The 19476-nt window shown below is 50.8% G+C and overlaps 1 protein-coding gene across 1 annotated transcript in view; it reads right to left on the bottom strand.

The window, feature by feature from the left end:
* Window positions 1–7351: 7351 nt before the first annotated feature.
* The window catches only part of Hhla1 (HHLA1 neighbor of OC90), a 32228-nt gene continuing 20103 nt past the window's right edge, over window positions 7352–19476 (bottom strand). The window contains exons 11-16 of the mRNA XM_026407859.2: window positions 19177–19419; window positions 16429–16497; window positions 16025–16099; window positions 13365–13518; window positions 8645–8727; window positions 7352–7395 (exon numbers count right to left, since the gene is read on the bottom strand). Of these exons, the coding sequence (XP_026263644.2) occupies window positions 7352–7395; window positions 8645–8727; window positions 13365–13518; window positions 16025–16099; window positions 16429–16497; window positions 19177–19419 (668 nt within the window). The remainder of the gene's footprint in view (window positions 7396–8644; window positions 8728–13364; window positions 13519–16024; window positions 16100–16428; window positions 16498–19176; window positions 19420–19476) is intronic.

Raw genomic sequence — 19476 nt, 5'->3', positions numbered from 1 at the left:
GAAAGTCCTGACTGGTTTCTGTCCCAGCTTTGCAACACTGACTGGCAGTTTGACAATAAGGAGGCCCCCTTCCCTCTCTGAGCCTCCTTCTGCCATCTGTAAAGTGGAAACAGCCCTGAGCTCCTTGAGGATGCTGCCTGAGCAGCATCCCACTTGTTCACTCACTTATTACGTAATCATTTATTCCAGGCTGGCCATGAGCTAGGCATCAAGGTTCACAGTCCAGGGACGCCAGTGAGGACAGCACCACTCCCACCTGGTGGTCGCCAGCATTCCAAAGACGCCCTGGGCAGGCTGGCTTTGAACTTGCATACCAATGTCACTCCGCTCATGACCATGCATGGCCACGTGGTGGCGCTGCTGGCTAGCAAACGTTTTCCAGCAGCGTCTCCACCTTCCCTCTCCTCTGGGCTCTACAGCATTTGGAATACCTCGTTGCAGTCCTAGGGGCTCTGTATATGTGCCTCCGGGGCTGCTCCGGGGACAGAGGGATGAGGTAGGCAGAATCCAGGAACCCTACTACACTCCAGCTATAGCTGCCTGTACTCAGATCACCATTTCACTTCAAAGGGCAACCATGTATTTAATAAGGATGAAAAAATATAAAGTGAAATAAAACACAAGGATTTTAAAATACTTTTAGCTTCTTGAGAATATGACACCCTAAAGATTGTAAGAGGTTTGGATGATTTGTGTGTGTTCTGCTTTAGATCTTATATTTTAGGACCAAATATGAGAGAGAACACAGCATGATGCATGCTACCCAGGGCTGCCAGATAGGGTTGTACATGGTGAATACTGCACAAAGGGTGCTTGACCTAGGGGTAAACAGGTAAAAAAAAAACAAGCAGCACTCAACTCCCAAGTGTGTCCTTCACAAGGCTGCATCAACCCACAGGAAGGAAGCTTTCTGCAGTGTGTTCTCTCAGGGGCACGGGTTGCTCCATGTCTTAGTGGCCCTGTACCTGCAGCTAGGGCCACAGTGAGTCATTCTGCTTATGAGCAGGGCTCAGTATTGGGAAAGGTGTATGAAGGGAGAGGACACGTGGGCTGTAGGATCACTATTGAGATCCCCTCTGGAGGGGGCACAGTCACTGCTGGATGCACCCAGAAAGCAGCAGTGTGAGTGTCTGGAGTGTCACTTGGTGCAGGCTCTAGCCGTCTGGCTGCTGTCGGGGCACAATGCTCTGCTTTATGAACTTGGGCTACACAAAGTCCTAGGGCCGGTTGATTTTCAAGGTTCAACCTGCTCTCTGGTGGTTCTGCAGAGAAGCAGTTCTGAATGATTCCTTCCCCGGCTAACACCACACTGAAAATGATGGGTGAGACTTGAGAAGTCTTCTGACAGACAGCAGAGTCTGATGGTGAGCTGCAAAAGGTGTTTCAGAGGATCCCAGAGACCCTTTGAAGTCATGCCCATGTGACATGACGGGCCGACATGACTTGAGCAATTGACTCACTACCTGGCACCTGCTGTGTTGGGTCTTCTATTATTCCTATCACACCATGTGAGATAGCTGGGTGTCTGAGCTGGGAAGGGACCTAGGCATTATCTCATCCAAACATTCATTTTACAGAAGGCTGTGAAACATTCATTTCACAGAGGCTCGGAGGCTGACAATTTATGGCAAAAATATCCTGCTTCCCAGGACTCCTGACTCCCAGTCCAGTGCTAATACTTAACAGTCCCCACGAAGGCCTTCGCAGGGCCTGAATAGGTCAGTCCACAGGAGGCACAGGAGCACCTGAGGTTCAAGTTGCTCGAGTGCATTAGGAACTGCACTGACAGCATCCAGCCTTCATGAAATGCTCGACAGACAGCTGCAGGATGGTAACAGGCTCGCGGCCACCAGCTCATGCCTTGCCTGCACAGGAGTCCCCATCTGGGAATAAAGGAGGGGTTGGTGTAGTGCCAGCGACCTCTCTCCCTCTCTTCTTGTGACACTTACTTCAGGGGTGAGCTCACCCAGGTTGTCCTGCAGCTCAGAAAAGATACGGGGCTTTCCCCACCTTTTTATTCAAATGCAATTGAGCAAAGAAACCAGATTATAGATACAACCTCCACCCACTCTAGTTCATTCCTGAAAGTAATTTAAGGGAGGAGGGTAGGAAGTACTGGCTTAATGGGCTCAGAGTTTTGGTTGAGGAAGATCAGAAAGTTCTGGATGTTGGAGACGGCTGCACAGAAATGCTAATGTGCTCCATGCTATTAAACTGCGCACTGAAAGTAGCTAGAATGGTAAATTTTATGCTCCATGTATTTCATTACAATTTTCTAAAAAGGAACTTATCAGCTTTAGGACCTTATTTTTTAATTTATTGAGTCATTCTTTGTTTCAGGCACCCCACCTAGTATGCTCCTTATACTGTCTGAGAACAACTCTGGGACTCTTTCCATCACATGCCTCACTTTCTAGAAAAGGGGCCGGGAGCTGGGAACTTGTCCACCTGCCTTCACCAAGAGGCAAAACTGCCAGAGGGCGCCCGGCCACTGCTGGGCCCAGGCTTCAACCCGAGTGGTCCGATCTGACTTGGGTTCTGCCAGTGGACATTACCCAGTGCATCAGGACAGCCTGGGGTTTGACAGATGGCAACTTGTGGATCACAACTCCCTGGTGAGAACCAAGAAAGGGGAGTCCTGAGGCCAGCTAGAAGGTGGCAGTGTGCAGCCAGCCCCGGGCAGAGTGGGGGCACTAATCTCAGAACATGCACCTGGGGAGGGGGTGGGAGCCTAAGGACTGCGGCTTACAGCTGCATCCTTCAGTTGTTGGTCCAGGCGGGCGGGCTGATGTGGTGCCGTGGAGGTTTTCCCAGGAAAAGCCACCAGCGGCCGCCCACCTGGCCTTGAGTCTCCTCACACAAGGACTCGGGGCGGCTCTGGGTTTCCAGCAACAACCAGGAGTGACGTTGGGGCCTCAGCCCTTGATGCACCCCTCCCTCCCCCTCTCCCTGCATCCACTTCTCCCTCCACCCTCCTCTCCGCACCTCTTTCCTTCCTCCTTCCCTCCCTCTTTCCCGCCCTCCTCTTCCTTTCCCATTATCCTTCCCTTTCTCCCTCCCGTCCAGTCTTTCTCCTGCCCTCCTCCTCCTCCTGCCTCCAGCTGCTCTCACTATCCAGGGAAGCAGGGGCCTACCTTGCTGCGCCCCTCCAAGGCCAGGCTGTTGGACAAGCAATGTTTGGCTCTGAGCCGATGGAGCAGAGCCCTTTATATCCCAGGAAAGACCCCCGGTCGTGGGCCCCCTCCCCTGCCCACATGCAGAAGACAGGCTTTCATGAGCCTCGGCAGGTGGGCTCCTCCGAGGGGGTCACCTAATACTATGGCTTGGCACAGGCGAAGGCCCGCCCCGGCCTCCGGGAGACCTGGGCTCTAATTAGAGAACAATGGCCTCCCTGTTTCCTGCACCAGCCTCACCTCAAAGGTTGAGAGGCTGGGGATCATGTCCCTGTCATCAGGGGAACCCTGGGGCTGAAAGAGATGAAAGCCTCTCGACTCCCACAAGGAAAGGGCTGCCTTTGTCTGGTCTCCCTGTTGCTTCAGCAAGAGGATGGGGGCGACTCTTCTTGCCCTGGCTCTGGGTTCTCTGTGCAAGCTGAGGGCTGAGGGAAATGGGGCTTTCTAAGCAGACACCTTGGGTTGCCGGTCCTGCTTCCGAGTAGTAGCATGGCCTTGAGCTTGCCGCAGCTGAGCCATGGCTGGCTTCCACATTCACTCAATGGATCTTATCCCATCAGAACGGGAGGAGGGACCCTGTGTGGTCTGTCTTGCAACCCCAGCTCCTTCCCCTCCTCCCCAGCCCTTTTGTGAGTGTGCTATTTCCTGATTTTTAACAAGGAGAACAAGCATATTGAGTGTCTAGGATGCACCACAGCGTTCCACAGGCCTTGGCCCTGTCACCCTATAGCCCTGCTGCTCTGTGGTCCCTGGAGGGAGAGGCCGCTGGCTCCTTTTCACAGACAGGAAACGTGATGTCATCAGCCTGAGGCACTGGTCCACGCTCACATGTGACAGATGGTTCTTGGGGATAGCTCAGCCTGGTCAGGGCCTTGTGAGCAGCTCATTCTGCCACTAATGCCTGTAGAAGGTGAAGCCGGGGCTCAGCAGCACATTTACCAAAGACCACAGAGGGGTTTCTTCAAATGAGTAGCTCTCCTGGCACAGGGAAGCTTCTGTTTCTAGGTCACTACTGGTGTGCAGCCACTCAGGGGCGTCGAGGGATGAAACTGCAGTGGCCCTAATCCTCCCTCACTAGCACAGAGGAGTGCCACTCCCAAACTACTAAGTTGATGGGGATACAGGGCTCAGTGTAGCCAAACCCAAGCTTTTTACAATCAAGAGTCCAGCTTCCCACATGATGCTAAAACGCAGTCACAACCTGCTTAGGCTCGCTGTTCTAGACATTTCTCAGGAATTTGAGTTTTCTTCCCATAACCTGTAACAGGTATCTGAGCACTGGGCATTTGGGCAAGATCATTCCTTTCTTCGAGAGCTGTCCTGTGCATTGTGGCGTCATAGGTCACCACCCACTAGATGCCAGTAGCCCTCTCCTCCCTCATCTCCATGAGTTTTGACAACCCAGATGTCTCTAGACATTGCTAAACACTCCTGAGGTTGAAGGCAAATCACCTGATTGACAGTCACTGGTCTCCAACATCCCTGGAACCGTGACTTGACACTCTGTGTTGATGGAATAGGTCGAGAACCCAGGCGTAAGAGTAAAAGCAGTGTTCCAAATGAGAGTTCAAGGTTACAGGTTTCATCATGATGGCAGCTGAGTTTCTCACTCACATGGACCAAACCCACAACAAGCGCACCTGTGCAGACACAGGGACACACGCTCAGACTCAGGCAGAGCCACAGCCTGCGGCCAAGAGACACAAGTTCTCCCCACCCCCTCTCCTCCTCCTCCCGCCCTTCCTCTCTCCTACCCTTTCCAAATTAGCTTGTCTTTGGGCATGAATGAATGCTGGCATTGCATGTGCAGTTAGACATGGGCCCCTCCACCAGCAGGGGCATGGACCGACATCTCTTTTGTCTCACAGTTAAGCTCTGGTGGCCAGAAACACACAGATTGGATCTGTGGTTCAGTCTCACCCCTGAGACTTCCTTGTCACCTGTCCATCACTTAAGCCAGGATGAATTCAGCTCTGGAGTGCTCAAGCCACCCTTAATCTCCAGACCAGTGAACTGTGCCACTGGTTCACTCTTGGGTCCTGTTTCTTCCAGTATCGTCGTTACTGTGGAAGATGATATGACAGTAGAAACCCTCCACCTTCCCTCTCTGCCTCTCCTCACCTCTCCTTCCCCGCCCCCCCCCCCAACATGGTCCACTGAGCCTCTGTCCTTGATGCTAGGTCAGATTCCTGCACAGGCCTCGGAGGGACTCCATATTCAGGGTTTTTAAAGGTTATGGTCATGCTCAGTCATTTCCAAAGAGTAGGGCAGATAAGTCCACCCCAGCTCCCCCACTAGTGGAGAACACTGTTCCTGGGCTCAGACCATCCATCCATCCTTCATCTCCCTGGTGCTGAGTTACTCTGTGGGGAACTGTGGAGTCCTGACAGACAAAGATCCTTAACTTCAGCTTCATCCATCAGAAAGGATCTAATCAAAGTAACCCACACCTAGTGAAAGGGACTGAGTCTTGGTTTACCCAGGTGGGTGTTCCTTTGACCCTTCAAAATTTGTCATGTGCAACATCATCTTTACAAACCAGAAGGCCATCTGCAGCCCCCAAAGTCATGGCAACAAGTATGTATGAGCTCAACACATGCATCAATATGAGGGTCTCTCAACTGTTCTGGAGATTTAAAAGGAAGATTTCCATGTGATGGTCAGGGACATTTCTGACTGCCTCTCTCCCCACAGTTACAGTTCTACACCCCCAGTTATTTTGGTCCACAGGCTGCTAGGCACCCAAGAGTCTTCCATGGGGAAACTGCTTTGTATTTGTATTGTGACGGTGACTTTTGTCACCAGGAGCACCAAGGGAAGTGTGTGTGCAAGTGGGAAGAAGGGGAAGGAAGGAGGGGTGCCGAGCACCCCAGGAGGCATGCTGTCATCAGCCATGAGGGGTGAAGGGTCCCTGCAGAGCCATTGAGAGAGCAACATGCTCGGTAATGCCCTGCAGAGTCTGGCATCTATCAGGGAGTTGGAATCTGCAGACCCGGAAACAATGAAAAGGGACCCGATACAATAAAGGGGCCCTTGGTGTGCGGGTGTGCTGCAGGCTGGCTCAGCACCTGTACCTTTCACAGGAAGGCCCAGCCCTTGAACAGGGACTCACACCTGTACCTTTCACAGGAAGGCCCAGCCCTTGAACAGATCCTGGGGAATCACTGCTAGACCCCTGGACTATCCTGACACTGTGACTTCACCTGTGGCCACACCACACGGCTTATGTGAGCATGTGCTGTATAGTGGGGGTCTTCTGGAGAGGCCGGAGACGGCATGACAGTCCATGCCCACTGACTGACCTCAGCCAAATCCCTGGATGCCAAGCTCCCAGCCTCCCTGTTGGGCCATCCTCCATGTGGGCCTCCCTTACGGGCAGTCAAGTGCTGGCTGCACAGCCTACCTGGGCAGGAGAACCAGAAGCCCGTACCTGGGCTCCCGTGGAACTGGCTTTACCTGCCTTGTACCTTGGCTGATTTTTATCTGAATCCTTTTGCTGTACAAATGGTATGTGTGAATCTAAGGGTTTTTCTGAGTTCCATGGTCTTACTAGTAAACCACTGAGCCTGGGGGTGCTCTTGGGAACTCCCACATACAGAGGGGCACACAGAGGAGGAATCAGGATGTCAATTAAAACAATGCCCTGCAACGCCTCCTTTTGTAGGTTCTCACATCTCCTGTTTAGGAACATGGAGATCATGCAGATTCCACAGTACTGCAAGCCTGCTTAGTTATATGGAACTAAATTTTAGTTAACAATTTAGCAAGATCGTAGGTGACTCTCTCCGGGATATGGTTTCAGTCTTTCTCAGTTTGGTAATTTTTCTGTCTTCCCAATGTCCTCCATTTAGGTCAGCTCAGGCGTTGTGTCAGCTCAGGCTGGCCCGTGTGCTCGGACCCTCTCCGTCAGCTTTCCAGCTATCAGGGTGGTTGAGAGCATCACAGGAGCTTCTGGGGCACAGACATTAAGTTCCCTTGGAGGCAGGCAGGTGGGTCTGTCATGACAGCATTAGTCACGAGGCCACCACCTTGACTACCTGACACCAGTTTGCAGGGGAGAAAAAGTGTCACTTCTCCAAAGAACCACATTCAATGCCTGGGTGATCTCGCTGGAGCCCGAGAGCTCTGCAGACGTGGCCAGGCTGGGTGAAGGTCTCGGCCTGAAGACGGGCAGGTTCTCACACTGACTCGCAGATACTCTCGAGGCACTTTTGCTTTAAGGCTGAAAGAATAAGAGTGAGGACCTGGGCACCGAGGTGGGAACACTGCAGAGACATGGGGAAACTCCGACAGCCCGGGTGACCATTTGGGATCTTCCAGAGGGCAAGCAGGGGACAGTGTGCTACGGGGAGGGGGTCCATGTCAGCGTGCAGAGGACCCAGGTGAGACCCCGGCTCGTCAGCAGCCGAGGGGAGGCAGGAGGAGCCTGAGCTGCCCCACATCTGCTCAGGGCTCCTTTCCCAGCACCCAGCTGTTATCTCCCTGGGTTGCCTGACTGTAAACTCGTCGATACATTGTTCAGTAGATGTGATACGTCATGTGCATAGACACTTCAATGTGGCAAGGACAAAAGAAGAGCCACTGAACTATGTATTTCCAAGATGCGTCTCTTTCGGAACCCCTCCCTTCCAGGGTTTGGCTTCTGCTATGCCGCATGAAGGTGGTGGTAGAGAGCTTGTGAGACCAAGAGACCCTGCGAGGCCAAAGGAATGAGGACAGTTTCTAAGAAGTGTTGGCAGGGGACGCCGTTTGATGATGTTATTTAAGGGACACAGGGAAAGTCTGAGAGGCTGAACTCTTTGTTACAGGTAACTCCTGTGAAGACTGGGCCATGTGAGCACCCAGCTTCTACCTGGGTTACATTAAGAAGGGATTTCCCAAAGAGTCTAACACAGCTCCACGATTTTCAGGAAGCCAGAGGCCCTTGACCAGATAGATAGCCTATTAGATGGCGTGATCTGACACCAAATCAGTGGTTTGGGAATCGGACCTACCAGACCAGCCACTTTTGTCTGTAGAAGTGGGAGAAAAAAAACCCAAGTGAGTTCTGTGGGTAATGAGGCTTTGAAGCCATCAGGACGGGGAGAGGAGTTCCACCTTCAGGACGTCATGCAGCCTTCTTTTCCCGTCTTCATGGGTTGGGAATTGCAGTGTTTATCTTTCCTTCCAGTTTTTGTTTGACTTTTGAGCTTACTTACTCAGAGGCTAAGAAACTTGCCTGAGTTCACACACAGGGTAACAGTGCATGTCAGGCTGACTCGGCTTTTGTTTTCTGTACTTTATGACAAACATTAAGCTCTTTGTTGGAAAATCAGAAACAGCTTAGACTCTGTTTTCTAGACCTAATGGATACCGTGTAAGCTACAGCACACCTTTGGCTCCAGGTGACAAGAAGACCTCTCAGGTTCACAGAAGCCTTCCACAGGGTGCAGTGACTGCAAACGTACAGCCTCCTCAAGCTGGGTACTTACTGTGTGAGGACGACACCCTTTTCACCCTCTGGCAGATAAATGTTGCATTCTTCAGAAACCAGGAGTAATATTCCAGACAGTACCTAAAGATTTAAGTCAGAGTTGGGAGCAATCACTATCCTGCCTGGCTACGAGAAGACAGAATCCAAAGAGCAATTACATCACCATGAATGTGTGGCCAACTATTCACAGCAAGGAACCCTCCATCCATCTTTAGAGGATATGGAAGGAAAGGAAGGGAATGGGACAGGGTAGGAAAAAGCTCAGACTTAAGGGCCAGCAAGTCTTACTTTACGTCCTGACTTTCCGATATATAGATGTAAGGCAATAATGAAACCTACACTCACAGGTTTGAGGATTAGATGAGACAGCATATGTAAGGCTCCCAAGCAGTACCTAGTAGGTGCTCAATAAATGACAATGTTTTCTTGTTTGTTTCTGTGGCAGGTGGAGAGGGCAGAGTGCTGCTATTGCTAACAATGCTGGGGTGTCAGCAGGGGCTGTCGTGAAGGGGCCATTGACTGACATTAGGGAGCAGACCTCCGTGCAGCCTGTGTCCGTAGCTCACCCTAGGACCATGGGGTCTACATCTCCTTCAACCCACATCTGACATCTGATGAGCTCGCCTTAACCGTGCTCTGATTTCTCCTCCGCTGCTCTCATTCTGCAACTCTACCGTACTCTTGGGTGCTCAGCAACTAACTTCCCAAGCAAAGTTCACTGTGAGGATTCCCCAGGTGATACCATCCTCCGTTTACAGGAAATGGTAGAAGTGAGCAAATGGAGGCACAGAGAGTTACTGGGTTGCCCAGGGTCACTGCGTTCAAGTGCTAGTGTTGACTTTAGCCTCACAGTCCAATCCAGGACAGAACCCACTGCATTCTCAGGGGACAGCCAATAGGTGAGTCCCGGGGGCAGAATCCAGGTGGCTCCCTAGAGGCCTTTAACACTGGGGACTGGGCATAAAAGGAGGAGAAAGAGCCAACAGGAGAAGGTGAGGCTGCCCCACCTTCCAGGTGTGAAGGGACAGGAGGAAGCATGCAGCTAGAGCAGGAAGGAAGGGCTCTGCAGCAGCTGGGACCACGGAGCTGGGCTGTAGGGAGAGTGCTTTTCCAAAACTGGAACCACAGAGGAGACCAAGCCATTCTAGAAACACTCCCCAAAGCAGAAAGGGCCCAGGGAGAAATTCCATGGCTTCTCCTCGCTCCTGCCCTCCATGTCCTGCCAGTGTCTTCCATTGCCTTAGCCAACAGGAAGCTGGTTGGCAAGGCATTTTGGGAAATGCAGTCTGCACACGTCGGGAACCTTCAGTACAAAGCAGGACAGAGAAGAGGCAGGGCAGAGCACAGAGGCACATGTTGAACACCACAGGGCTCCCTCTTCTCTGAGCATGGGCTCCACATACTCAAGGTGACATTTCAAAAGCAGAAGAGGCAGGATGTCAAGTCTTATCAACTCCACAGGCATTTGGTTACCACGGCTGCAACATGTCTGAGGCACCAGAGGCGGGATCAGAGTGGCTGCAGAGCAGGAAGAGCAGTGAACCAACAGCCATGGCCACATCCACATCCACATCTACGTCCAGGGGCTGGGCAGGGACAGCTTGAGCCATCGTTTCATTTCATTCCATGCTCACAGTACTCGGTCGGTATGGCAAGAGTGCTGCGGCCCTTCTCTGTGAACGGTGCTCTTGGACTTGTGTGACGTGTGTGGAACACAGGCAGCTTGGCCCAAACAAGATAAGCCAAGGTTCAGAGGAATTCAGTGACAATCCCAAGGCCACATAACTTAGAAGTGGTAGAAAGTAAATTTAAACCAGGCCTCCTGGCTTCAACCTGACCTTCCACACAGCACATGAAACGGTGTGGAAGCTTCTAGCATCGGGGCATTTCTGTGGCCTCATCTCACTCCCCCTTGGCTTGTGTGACAATGTGCACAGCAGCAAAACCCTCTAGAAAACTCCCTCCACACCAAGGACACCCAGTGACCCTGGGGAGCAGCTGCTTTAGAGTCGATGTTACTATGTGGACAGCAAGGGGCTGGCGGAGGGGTTCCCTGAAGCTTCACACCACGAGGTGGGGACTTCAGTGGTCACAACTGCAGAGACATGGCCCTCTCTGAGAAGTCCCAAAGCTGCCGTCCAGGCCTGAGTTCACTTTGGCAGAGGAGGTGGCTGGCAAGGAATGAAGGCTTCTTTCCTGGCATTATTTAGACATGACACAGAGCCTTCCTGAGTCCTCGGGAAAGCATCCCCCAGTTAGCAAACAAGGCAAGGCGACAATGGATGAATAGTGTGGCTGTTGCTGCATAAAGAAGGAGGTCAGCGTTGCCTTCATGACACGACGAGTGCTCCTCACGGAGGCTAGAGCAGCGTTTCTCACGTAGAAAAGGCTGGACGCTCTTCCAAGAAAACCCGCTGTGGAGGAGTCCTCTGGTGTCTGTCTCCAGCGGCATTGCCAGGAGCAGAAGGAGCTGGGACCGTGTGGAAGCCCCTGCTGTGTACACTTCCTCACGTCAGACCAGACCCTGGCTCCATGTGGAGGTGCAGCAGCCTGGAAAGGGCAGGAGCCCCAGAATCCCGCCTGGCACCCAAGGCACCAGAGTTCATAGGCATCAGGAGGGAAAGGAACCGGGCTTTGTCACCCTCAAAGGGAACAGTGTGTCCCCAGGAAGGTGCTAGGGACTCTAAATAGGAAACATTTCAAAAGAGGACTACGGAAGGAGACGATGTGGGAGGAGGGACGTTTAGGGAACCAGAGTTCAAGGATGGACAGAATGAAGGGCTGGACTTGAACCTCGGCCCGATTTGCATTGGATGTTCTGTGTGTTTGGATGTTCTATATGTTTCTGAATGGTGGACAATGGGAGGTGTGGAGGGGCATCTGGAGCTCTGTGACAGGCAAAGGGAACTTGTTAGTGAAAGGCCATCCAGGTGCCTGCAAGGCAAGGCCACCTGAGTGGAGGCCTGTGGGACACAGTGGCTGCCATTGCTGCTGCAGCGCTGTTGACCACCCCAGTGCCCCCAGAGGGCCCCGCTGCCTTCCACCCCGTCTTCGCACAGCCCACGCATTTTCCTTCTAGTGGCCTCTCCCACTTTTGGCCTGGAAAACTCCTACTCCTCCATTGAACCCTGTCACTTATCTCCTCGGGGCTCCCCGGCATGTGATGCAGGGTCTGCCACGCACTTGTCACTCTGGTGTGGAACTGGTCTCTTTCTACTGCCAACTTCGTCACCAGTCCTGCTGTTTCTTAATCTCAGAGGCTCTTATTGTGCCAACATACTGACTGACACCCCTCGCTCTGGTGATTGACACCCCTCGATCTGCCACCTGGTGTTCTTGTCCCACCTTCCACACTCCATGCGGGTCTACGGAACAACTCACACTTCAGGGAAAAGAGGGGAGAGCTCAGGTTAACAGTGGCTTCATGGCTGTGAGTTTAAACTCAAAACTTCTGACTTCCCCACCTGTTCCTTCAGCCAATCTCTGGGTGTTTCCAAGTGTCATGTTTTCCAAGGAGATGTGACTGCAGGGTTTTGCTTGGACACATGACTTGGTTCTATACCAACTATCTTATAATTTGTGTTTATGACCATTTCTTCCTCCTAACCATGCGATCTTCAGGTTCTGGGCCTATTTCTGATCCACCGCCATAGCCTGGGCTTAGCCCATGGCACAGTGGATACGTTGTAGAGATGCAAAATGCATTATTGATTTAAAAAGAGCAACTGAGAAGGACCCAATAGAGAGCAGATCCCAGGTGATGCAGAATGCTCTGCTTTGTAGTTTCCCTCTTCCTGAGGCTTGGCCTTGGCTGAGGAGACATGCCCAGCATTGCATGCTCACACCCTTGAGTCTCTGGGTCTTCCTCATTACTTTCTCTGGATGGAGGAAGCAGCCAACCAATGAGGGATCCAAGTTCAAGGCCAGAAAGGGGTGACAGGAAAGGACTAAAAACATGGACTTGGGACTTGGTCCTGGCAGATGATGGAGATCTGAAAACCTGGAGGATCTTGTGAGCAGACCTGGAACATAACATTAAAGATCCGAGAAGCTGGTCTCCAGGCCCCTGGAGCAGGAGTATCCATCTCTGTAACTGGTTCTGAATGTCTAGTCAAAAATAAGTCCCAAATGACAGGACAGTAGGTCAGTATTGAAGGGTAGGGAAGTGTCCATGCCTGAACCTACTTAACTTAAAATGTAGTTTGAATTCTAATTTTATTTTTACAAGCTTCTAATTCCACTGGCAGGTGACTGCTAGGGATTTGTGGGAGTGGATAGATAGACCTGTGCTTTGGTTACTCTCTCCTAGAAAGTTTGCTCAGGCTGAGAACATTGGGTTCAAGGACCACTCAAAGTCCTCAGCAGTAATGCTGCTGGGCACACGGCACCTCTCTCAGCTCACCTCAGCCCAGCCCAGCTCACCTCGACGCAGCTCAATCCCCGCTCAGCTCACGTGCACTTACTCTGTCCAATAAGTACATCCCTGAATCTGTCCAGCCCTGGACCTGGTTCTGGGGACCCAGAAATTAATGAGGTCCCATCATGGCTCCCAAGGAAGTGACAGTCTAGTAGAGGACACATAAAAGATCCCCTTCCTTGAGGTCCCCTCGTCACCTGTCTTTGGGTTATTTAATGCCTGGAAACCTTGTGGCCTGCAGAGAAGCCACACAGAATAAGCAGCTTATAAATACTAAATATGTAAAGAAGCCGCTGGTTACCTCATGGTCTCTGTCCTGGGGTTCCTCTGGCTCACACAGAGGCATTGCTGGAAGAAGCGGCACAATTCCATCAGGCAAGGGTTGAGCTTCTGGGTGGCCAGGGTGAGAGGGGCAGCCGTCATGGCCCCCTGTTTGAGGAGCGGCTGCGGACACCCTAGAAGATGAATCTCAGACCAGTCAAGTCAACAAGAGTTTAGCCAGCACCTTCCCCTGGTGGGGACCTGTGTCAGGAGAACACAATTCTGCCCTGATCCTGTGGCTCAGAGACAGGCAGTAACCACGGTACAGCTTCACCGCCCAGTAAAGCTACTGTGAAAATATCAAGGTATAGAAAGAGAGAAGGTGGTGATCGACCTCCTGGAGGAAATCAGAAGGGGTTTAGCTGAGGAGCAAATGTTTAATAGGCATGCATCAGAGGGAGGGCATTCCTGGGGCAGGGGATGGGGTCCATGATGGTTGAGCATCGGGTAAGGGGGTGACTTGCTCAGGGGAGATGGAGAGTCATTTGAGGACGGGGGCTTAGAGTGTGTGTATCTGTGCCTGCCTGTGTGCAAGGAGGATGAAAAGCCAGGCTGAAAGGTGAATGAGGCAACCTGGATCCCCGAGAACAGGGCTCTGGGTTGTGAGTCCTCTTCCTCCAGAGGCTGAAGATTAATTATGTTTAGTGATCCAGATTTTCATTATTACTTAATATGTGGCTTTTATAAAGAGTCAAATAATAACAGGATAAGAAAATAGTTTTTTTTTAAGATGGATGGCTATAGATAGATGGATAAATGATGGATAGAGTGATATCGATCAGATATATAGCTCATATATAGAAAATTGCTGAATATAGATAATTCAGAAATTAGTGGATACAGATAGATGACTACGGAGGGACTGGTGGGTGGGTGAGTGGAGGGGTAGATGGGTGGCCACGTAGAGATTGCTATGTGGCTCCATGCACAGACATGGATACGTAGAGATTGCTATGTGGCTCCATGCACAGACATGGATATAGAGGCGGCTTGTGTCCTAGAACTTGATCTGATGAGCAGCCCTGTCTGCACCACCAGTGAGGAGCTTCTTTAGAACTCCTGGGGGAAGGGGAGGTCACTTCCTGTGGTGGCAATCACACCTTTGTCTGAAAGGCTCATTCACCAGGTAGGAGGGGCTGAGGCAGAGCTGGGGAGATAGGAAAAAGAGACTATTCAGGTCCCAAGGATTTAATGGCCTTCTGTTGACATACAAGTGAAGGGTGCCAGAATGCTCGCAGAACTAGGGTAGAAAGGTATCTGGGAGTCATTTGGTATTTGTTTTTTAAAGATTGACTAGCTTCACTTAGCATAATCTGCTCTAATGCCATCCATTTCCCTCCAAATTCTATGATTTTGTCATTTTTAAATGCAGAGTAATACTCCATTGTGTATAAATGCCACATTTTTTTAATCCATTCATCTATTGAAGGGCATCTAGGCTGATTCCACAATCTTGCTATCGTGAATTGTGCTGCTATGAACATCGATGTAGCAGTGTCCCTGTAGCATGCTCTTATTAGGTCTTTAGGGAAGGGGAGGAAACAAGGACAGGGTAGGGACGAAGAGCTTGAGACGAAGATTTTCATTAACAGGGTTGAGAGGTGGGAGGGAAAGGAAACGAGAAGGGGAATCGCATGGAAATGGAAGGCGATCCTCAGGGTTATACAAAATGTCATATAAGAGGAAAGGAGGGGTAAGACAAGATAATTCAAATGGAAGAAGTGATTTACAGTAGAAGGGGTAGAGAGAGAAAAGGGGAGGGGAGGGGAGGGGAGGGGGGATAGTAGAGAATAGGACAGACAGCAGAATACATCAGACACTAGAAAGGCAATATGTCAATCAATGGAAGGGTAACTGATGTGATACAGCAATCTGTATACGGGATAAAATTGGGAGTTCATAACTCATTTGATTCAAACTGTGAAATATGATGTATGAGGAACTATGTAATGTTTTGAACGACCAACAATAAAAAAAAAAAAAAAAAGGTATCTGGGAGTGAGGGGCGCCTGATCCATCCAGCTTTCAAGGGCTCATTCTATACCAGTTTCTCCCAGAAACCAGCACAACAGAGGAGAGGGAGACGTCTAGCAAAAGCTGGAAGAATCAGCAAAACCACTGAAAATCAGTCTTTGGAATTCTGAAAACTACTTCAGGTCCAGCGAATGGTTCTTTCCTCACCCCGTGAGAACCAAGTGTGCTGGGGGTGGGGGTGGGGGGGTAGGCAGGGTGTCCTTCAGAACAGAGAAGTAAATGGCCACCCAGTGAATGGCACTCCCCTCTCTGTCAACACCACACTTATCATAAGAGCACCTTCCCTTTGCAAGGTACCCAGCTCACTGCTCCACAGATGTTCCCTCAAAGACTGTTAACTTAGCTAAGTCACTCAGCACTCTAGGGTTCCAATGCACTCACACACATTATCTCAATGCAAAATCTTGTAGGAAAGAAAAACCAGACACAATAATAGGAACTTTTTTTATGCTATATAGTAGAGGAAACTGAATCCTGGAAGTTGAGCTTGGGTTTGAATGCCAGCACTCTAGGTCTAAAGTTATCCAACAAACCTCCTTTTATTATACTTCCCAACCCTGTCTGAAAGAAACACAAGCCTAGCAAGCAGGGGGTGCTGCTACTCACTTGAGACTTGATGGGGTACTGGGATTAGGGCTGGTTCTTCTCCAGGAGCAAATGGCCACTCTGCAGGGACATCACCTGCATGGGGCAAGAATAGTCTTCCAAAAATGAAAACGAAGTTGCCTTGGGTTATACCACAACCAGAGAATCAAAGTCCCTTCAGGATAAAGAGTTCTGGAAACCCACAGAAAATCATAGCCAAGGGGAAGTGATTTATTCAGGATCACCTGGCAACTTAGCAGCACACAAGACTTACAAACCAGTTCTCCTGCCTCTTTCCTGTGAGAACCAGTGAAGTACCATAACCAGCATCCTCTGAGTACTGGCACTCTGTCCCTGGGGTTCTGCCCCATGCAGTCCTTCCCCGCCGTGGTACAGGGTTTCTTTTCCCACCTGTGTGTTCTCACCTGTCTGTGGGTCTTTGGGGGCTGGTGCCTTGGTTGGCCTTGGCGTCTGTGTGCCAGGGGTGACCGTTCCTGGTATGAGAGGAGAGAGGGTGAGCCTGCATCTTTTCAAGGGGACCTGATTTGGAGAAGATGCCCATGCCACCAGTCCTGCCCTATCCAACCAACACTGGTTATTAAGCCAGGTACCAAGCAGGATGTTGAGGCTGCAGAAGTGAGTCAAGAAATGGAGCCCTCCATGGCGGTGCTCCAGGTACTTACAAGGGAATAGGCAAGTGCTGTCAGTAACTATGGTACCATGTGATGGGGGCCCTTGGGAAAAAGTTAATAGTGGTAAGATCAGGTGACACTGCTTGGGGAATGATGGTGTTGAACAGGAAGTGTGCAAGCGTGGGAGCTCTGGGCAAACAGGAAATGGTACGCTTCTCATTCACCTGCGCCTTGGGGTACTCCATCCGCACCCCAATAAACTGCCTGTCAATCATTGTCATGATGGAGCATGGGCTCAGCTCAACAGTTCTTTTCATCATGTCCTTGGTTTAAGGACTGCTACAGGACCTGGTTCTTGCTGCCTGGAGCTGGCCTCTGGCACAAGAAGCACAGCAGCCTCCTTCTAAGGGAAGAAGGAGAAGATGCAACAGGAAATTTCACTCATGCATGAAGGGGAAGAAGGGGGAGGTTCCAGCACAGTCAGTGGGCCCCCAATTCAGCTGGGGCAGGTGACGTGGACCAAGACCACGGGTACAAGGCTAGTGAGAAGCACAGGCTTCCCCGGGAGAGCAGGGAGCTTGTGCAAAGACCTCGAGGAGTGGGTGGCAAGCAGTTCTCTGTGGCTGATCCAGAGGGAGGAGGTGGAGGGGAGATGAGGCTATGAAGCAGGCAGGCGCAGAGCCCAGCTCTTACCACAGAGTGGCACAGCTGCTGTGCTCTGTCATGCTCCTTGGCAAGGACAGAACACTTCAGGGTGGGATTCCACAGGACTGTGTTCATGCCAGAGATGAGTGCTGTGAGCCATTCACACACAGATGATTGCGGGAAGGAGCCCCAACTCTACAGGGCCATCCTGCCAGTTTCTAAGGTGGGTGAGAATCTGCTCCTGATTTTGTGTAGGCCTCAGACTGTAACCCCTAACACAGAGGGTGTCCGTTAGCTGCCTTGATTGCTTCTATGTAGTTCTAGATTAGCCTTAGCTGTACGACATACGATGGCTGCTTGCAGTGTGACTGACTGGTTGCAGAATCGTGGAGAATTGGAGTAAAGTGGACCTGGGGCAGAAGCAAACACAAACGCATGCTCCCCTCTGGAGGGCTTGTGTCTCCTATAGCTGCCCTCAGTGCCCTGCTGCAGGAGGGCTCAGGCAGAGCAGTGGCACCAACTGAGTGCTTTCCAGGTGCCATTCACTGAACTGAACACCCTGCAGACATCACCTAATTGAACCCACACAAGAGCTCTTACAGCTCCCATTTCATCAGTGGGGAACAAGGACTCAGATGGTGAAGGAAGGTGCCCGGACACAGTTTGAGTGTGAGGTCCACTCCAGCCCAGGCCGTCTGAAGCTGAGAGCCTAGTGCAGAGCTCCACAGCACCACGTCCAGCTGACTAGACCAGAGTGTGTCAGCTTCCAATTTCCCCTGAAATAGCACAATGCTTGAACAGACCAAGATGGTGCCCTGGTGTCAGGTGGTCATAGATTAAAGCCATTGAAAGGGCATCTCTCGACCTGTGAGTGCCATTGTCATTTTGAGCTTGCAGTTGAGATATTGAATCTATATGACTGTGAACATTCATTACTCCTCTTGCTGCATTCCTGCACAAATTCAGTAGTTTGACAAACTGACTGAGTGGCTGTTGCGCTTCACAGGAGCCTTCACAGCCTCCCAGGAGGCAGAGCCCAGAGGGAGGAAAGTCCAGCTGATGGACCCCAGGATCATAGCCTCCATGTGTGTTATGATCCACTGACTGTGGGAGCCTGGGGCACGCAGGGGCGGGGGCTCTCAGCCATGCTGCAAGCAGCAGAGGCAGTTATTTTTAAGGGAATGATTTTTTATCTGACTATAGGAGTATAAAGTATGGAAAATTCATGAAACTGGAGTGAAGGAAACCAAAATCAGAGGGACTCTACTTCCCAGCTATAATCTGGGAACACTAAAGTTAGGTTCAAGGTTAACAAGTTGTGAATTTCTTTTTAGTTCTAGCTTTGCTTTCTATTCTCTGTGTCTACTTATTCCACATCTACACTACACTGTCACACTTGACAATGTTTCTCCTGCATTTTAGAGTTCAAGTGTTCCTCATTACATGATTATACATGAATGCATACATTTACACAGGCAATTAATAGGCATGTTACATTACATTGCATATACATGATATATAAGTAATTAATGTAATAATGATCATATTATGCCAAAAAGTCAGTTCATCCCTGTCCTGAGTGAACAGTGTCAATTTCTAGTGGTTACTTGTTTAGTAGTGAAACAAGAAAAAAAAATAGAAAGTGAATTTACATAAAAGAGAGAGAAGAGGGGGATCCCCATGAAGAGGGAGCATTCATTCAAAGATGAGAAGGAAAGAGTGGGGTAAGGCGAAGCAGGAGAAACAAGAATCGACCTCATGGTCAAACCAAGTATTGCTCCCCTGGGTTTGACTTTTTCTGTATGTGTTATAGTTCAAAAATTTAAATAGGTTTTCAAGACAGACAATGCTGAGTGTCACTGGAAAGGGGAGGGGTGGAGTGAGTCTCTCTCTTACCTGAGGTGGGGCTGGGCTGGGCTGGGCTGCTGGGCGTGGACATGGCCCCAGTAGGACCTGGGAGACTCTCTGTGTCAGCGGCCCCTGCAGCTTCGGCAGATGTGGGTGTGGAGGAGGGTGTCTCCCAGGGGGGACCCCCAGGTGTTGTCTCATCCTGGGTCTGAGCCCTGGGCGTGGACAGCGTGGGAGCCCAGGTCTGTCTGTTGGTTGTCACCCATTGTGTTCCAGCCACTGTCCTGGTAGCTGCACATTCAAAGTGACTGTCACAGGGGATGGATGCATTCAACCTCTTTGATTTAT

This window comes from Urocitellus parryii, chromosome 7, assembly GCF_045843805.1.
Source record: "Urocitellus parryii isolate mUroPar1 chromosome 7, mUroPar1.hap1, whole genome shotgun sequence".
Taxonomy (NCBI): Eukaryota; Metazoa; Chordata; class Mammalia; order Rodentia; family Sciuridae; genus Urocitellus; species Urocitellus parryii.
Note: the sequence above shows the minus strand (reverse complement) of the source record. Positions and strands in the feature narration are given on the sequence as shown.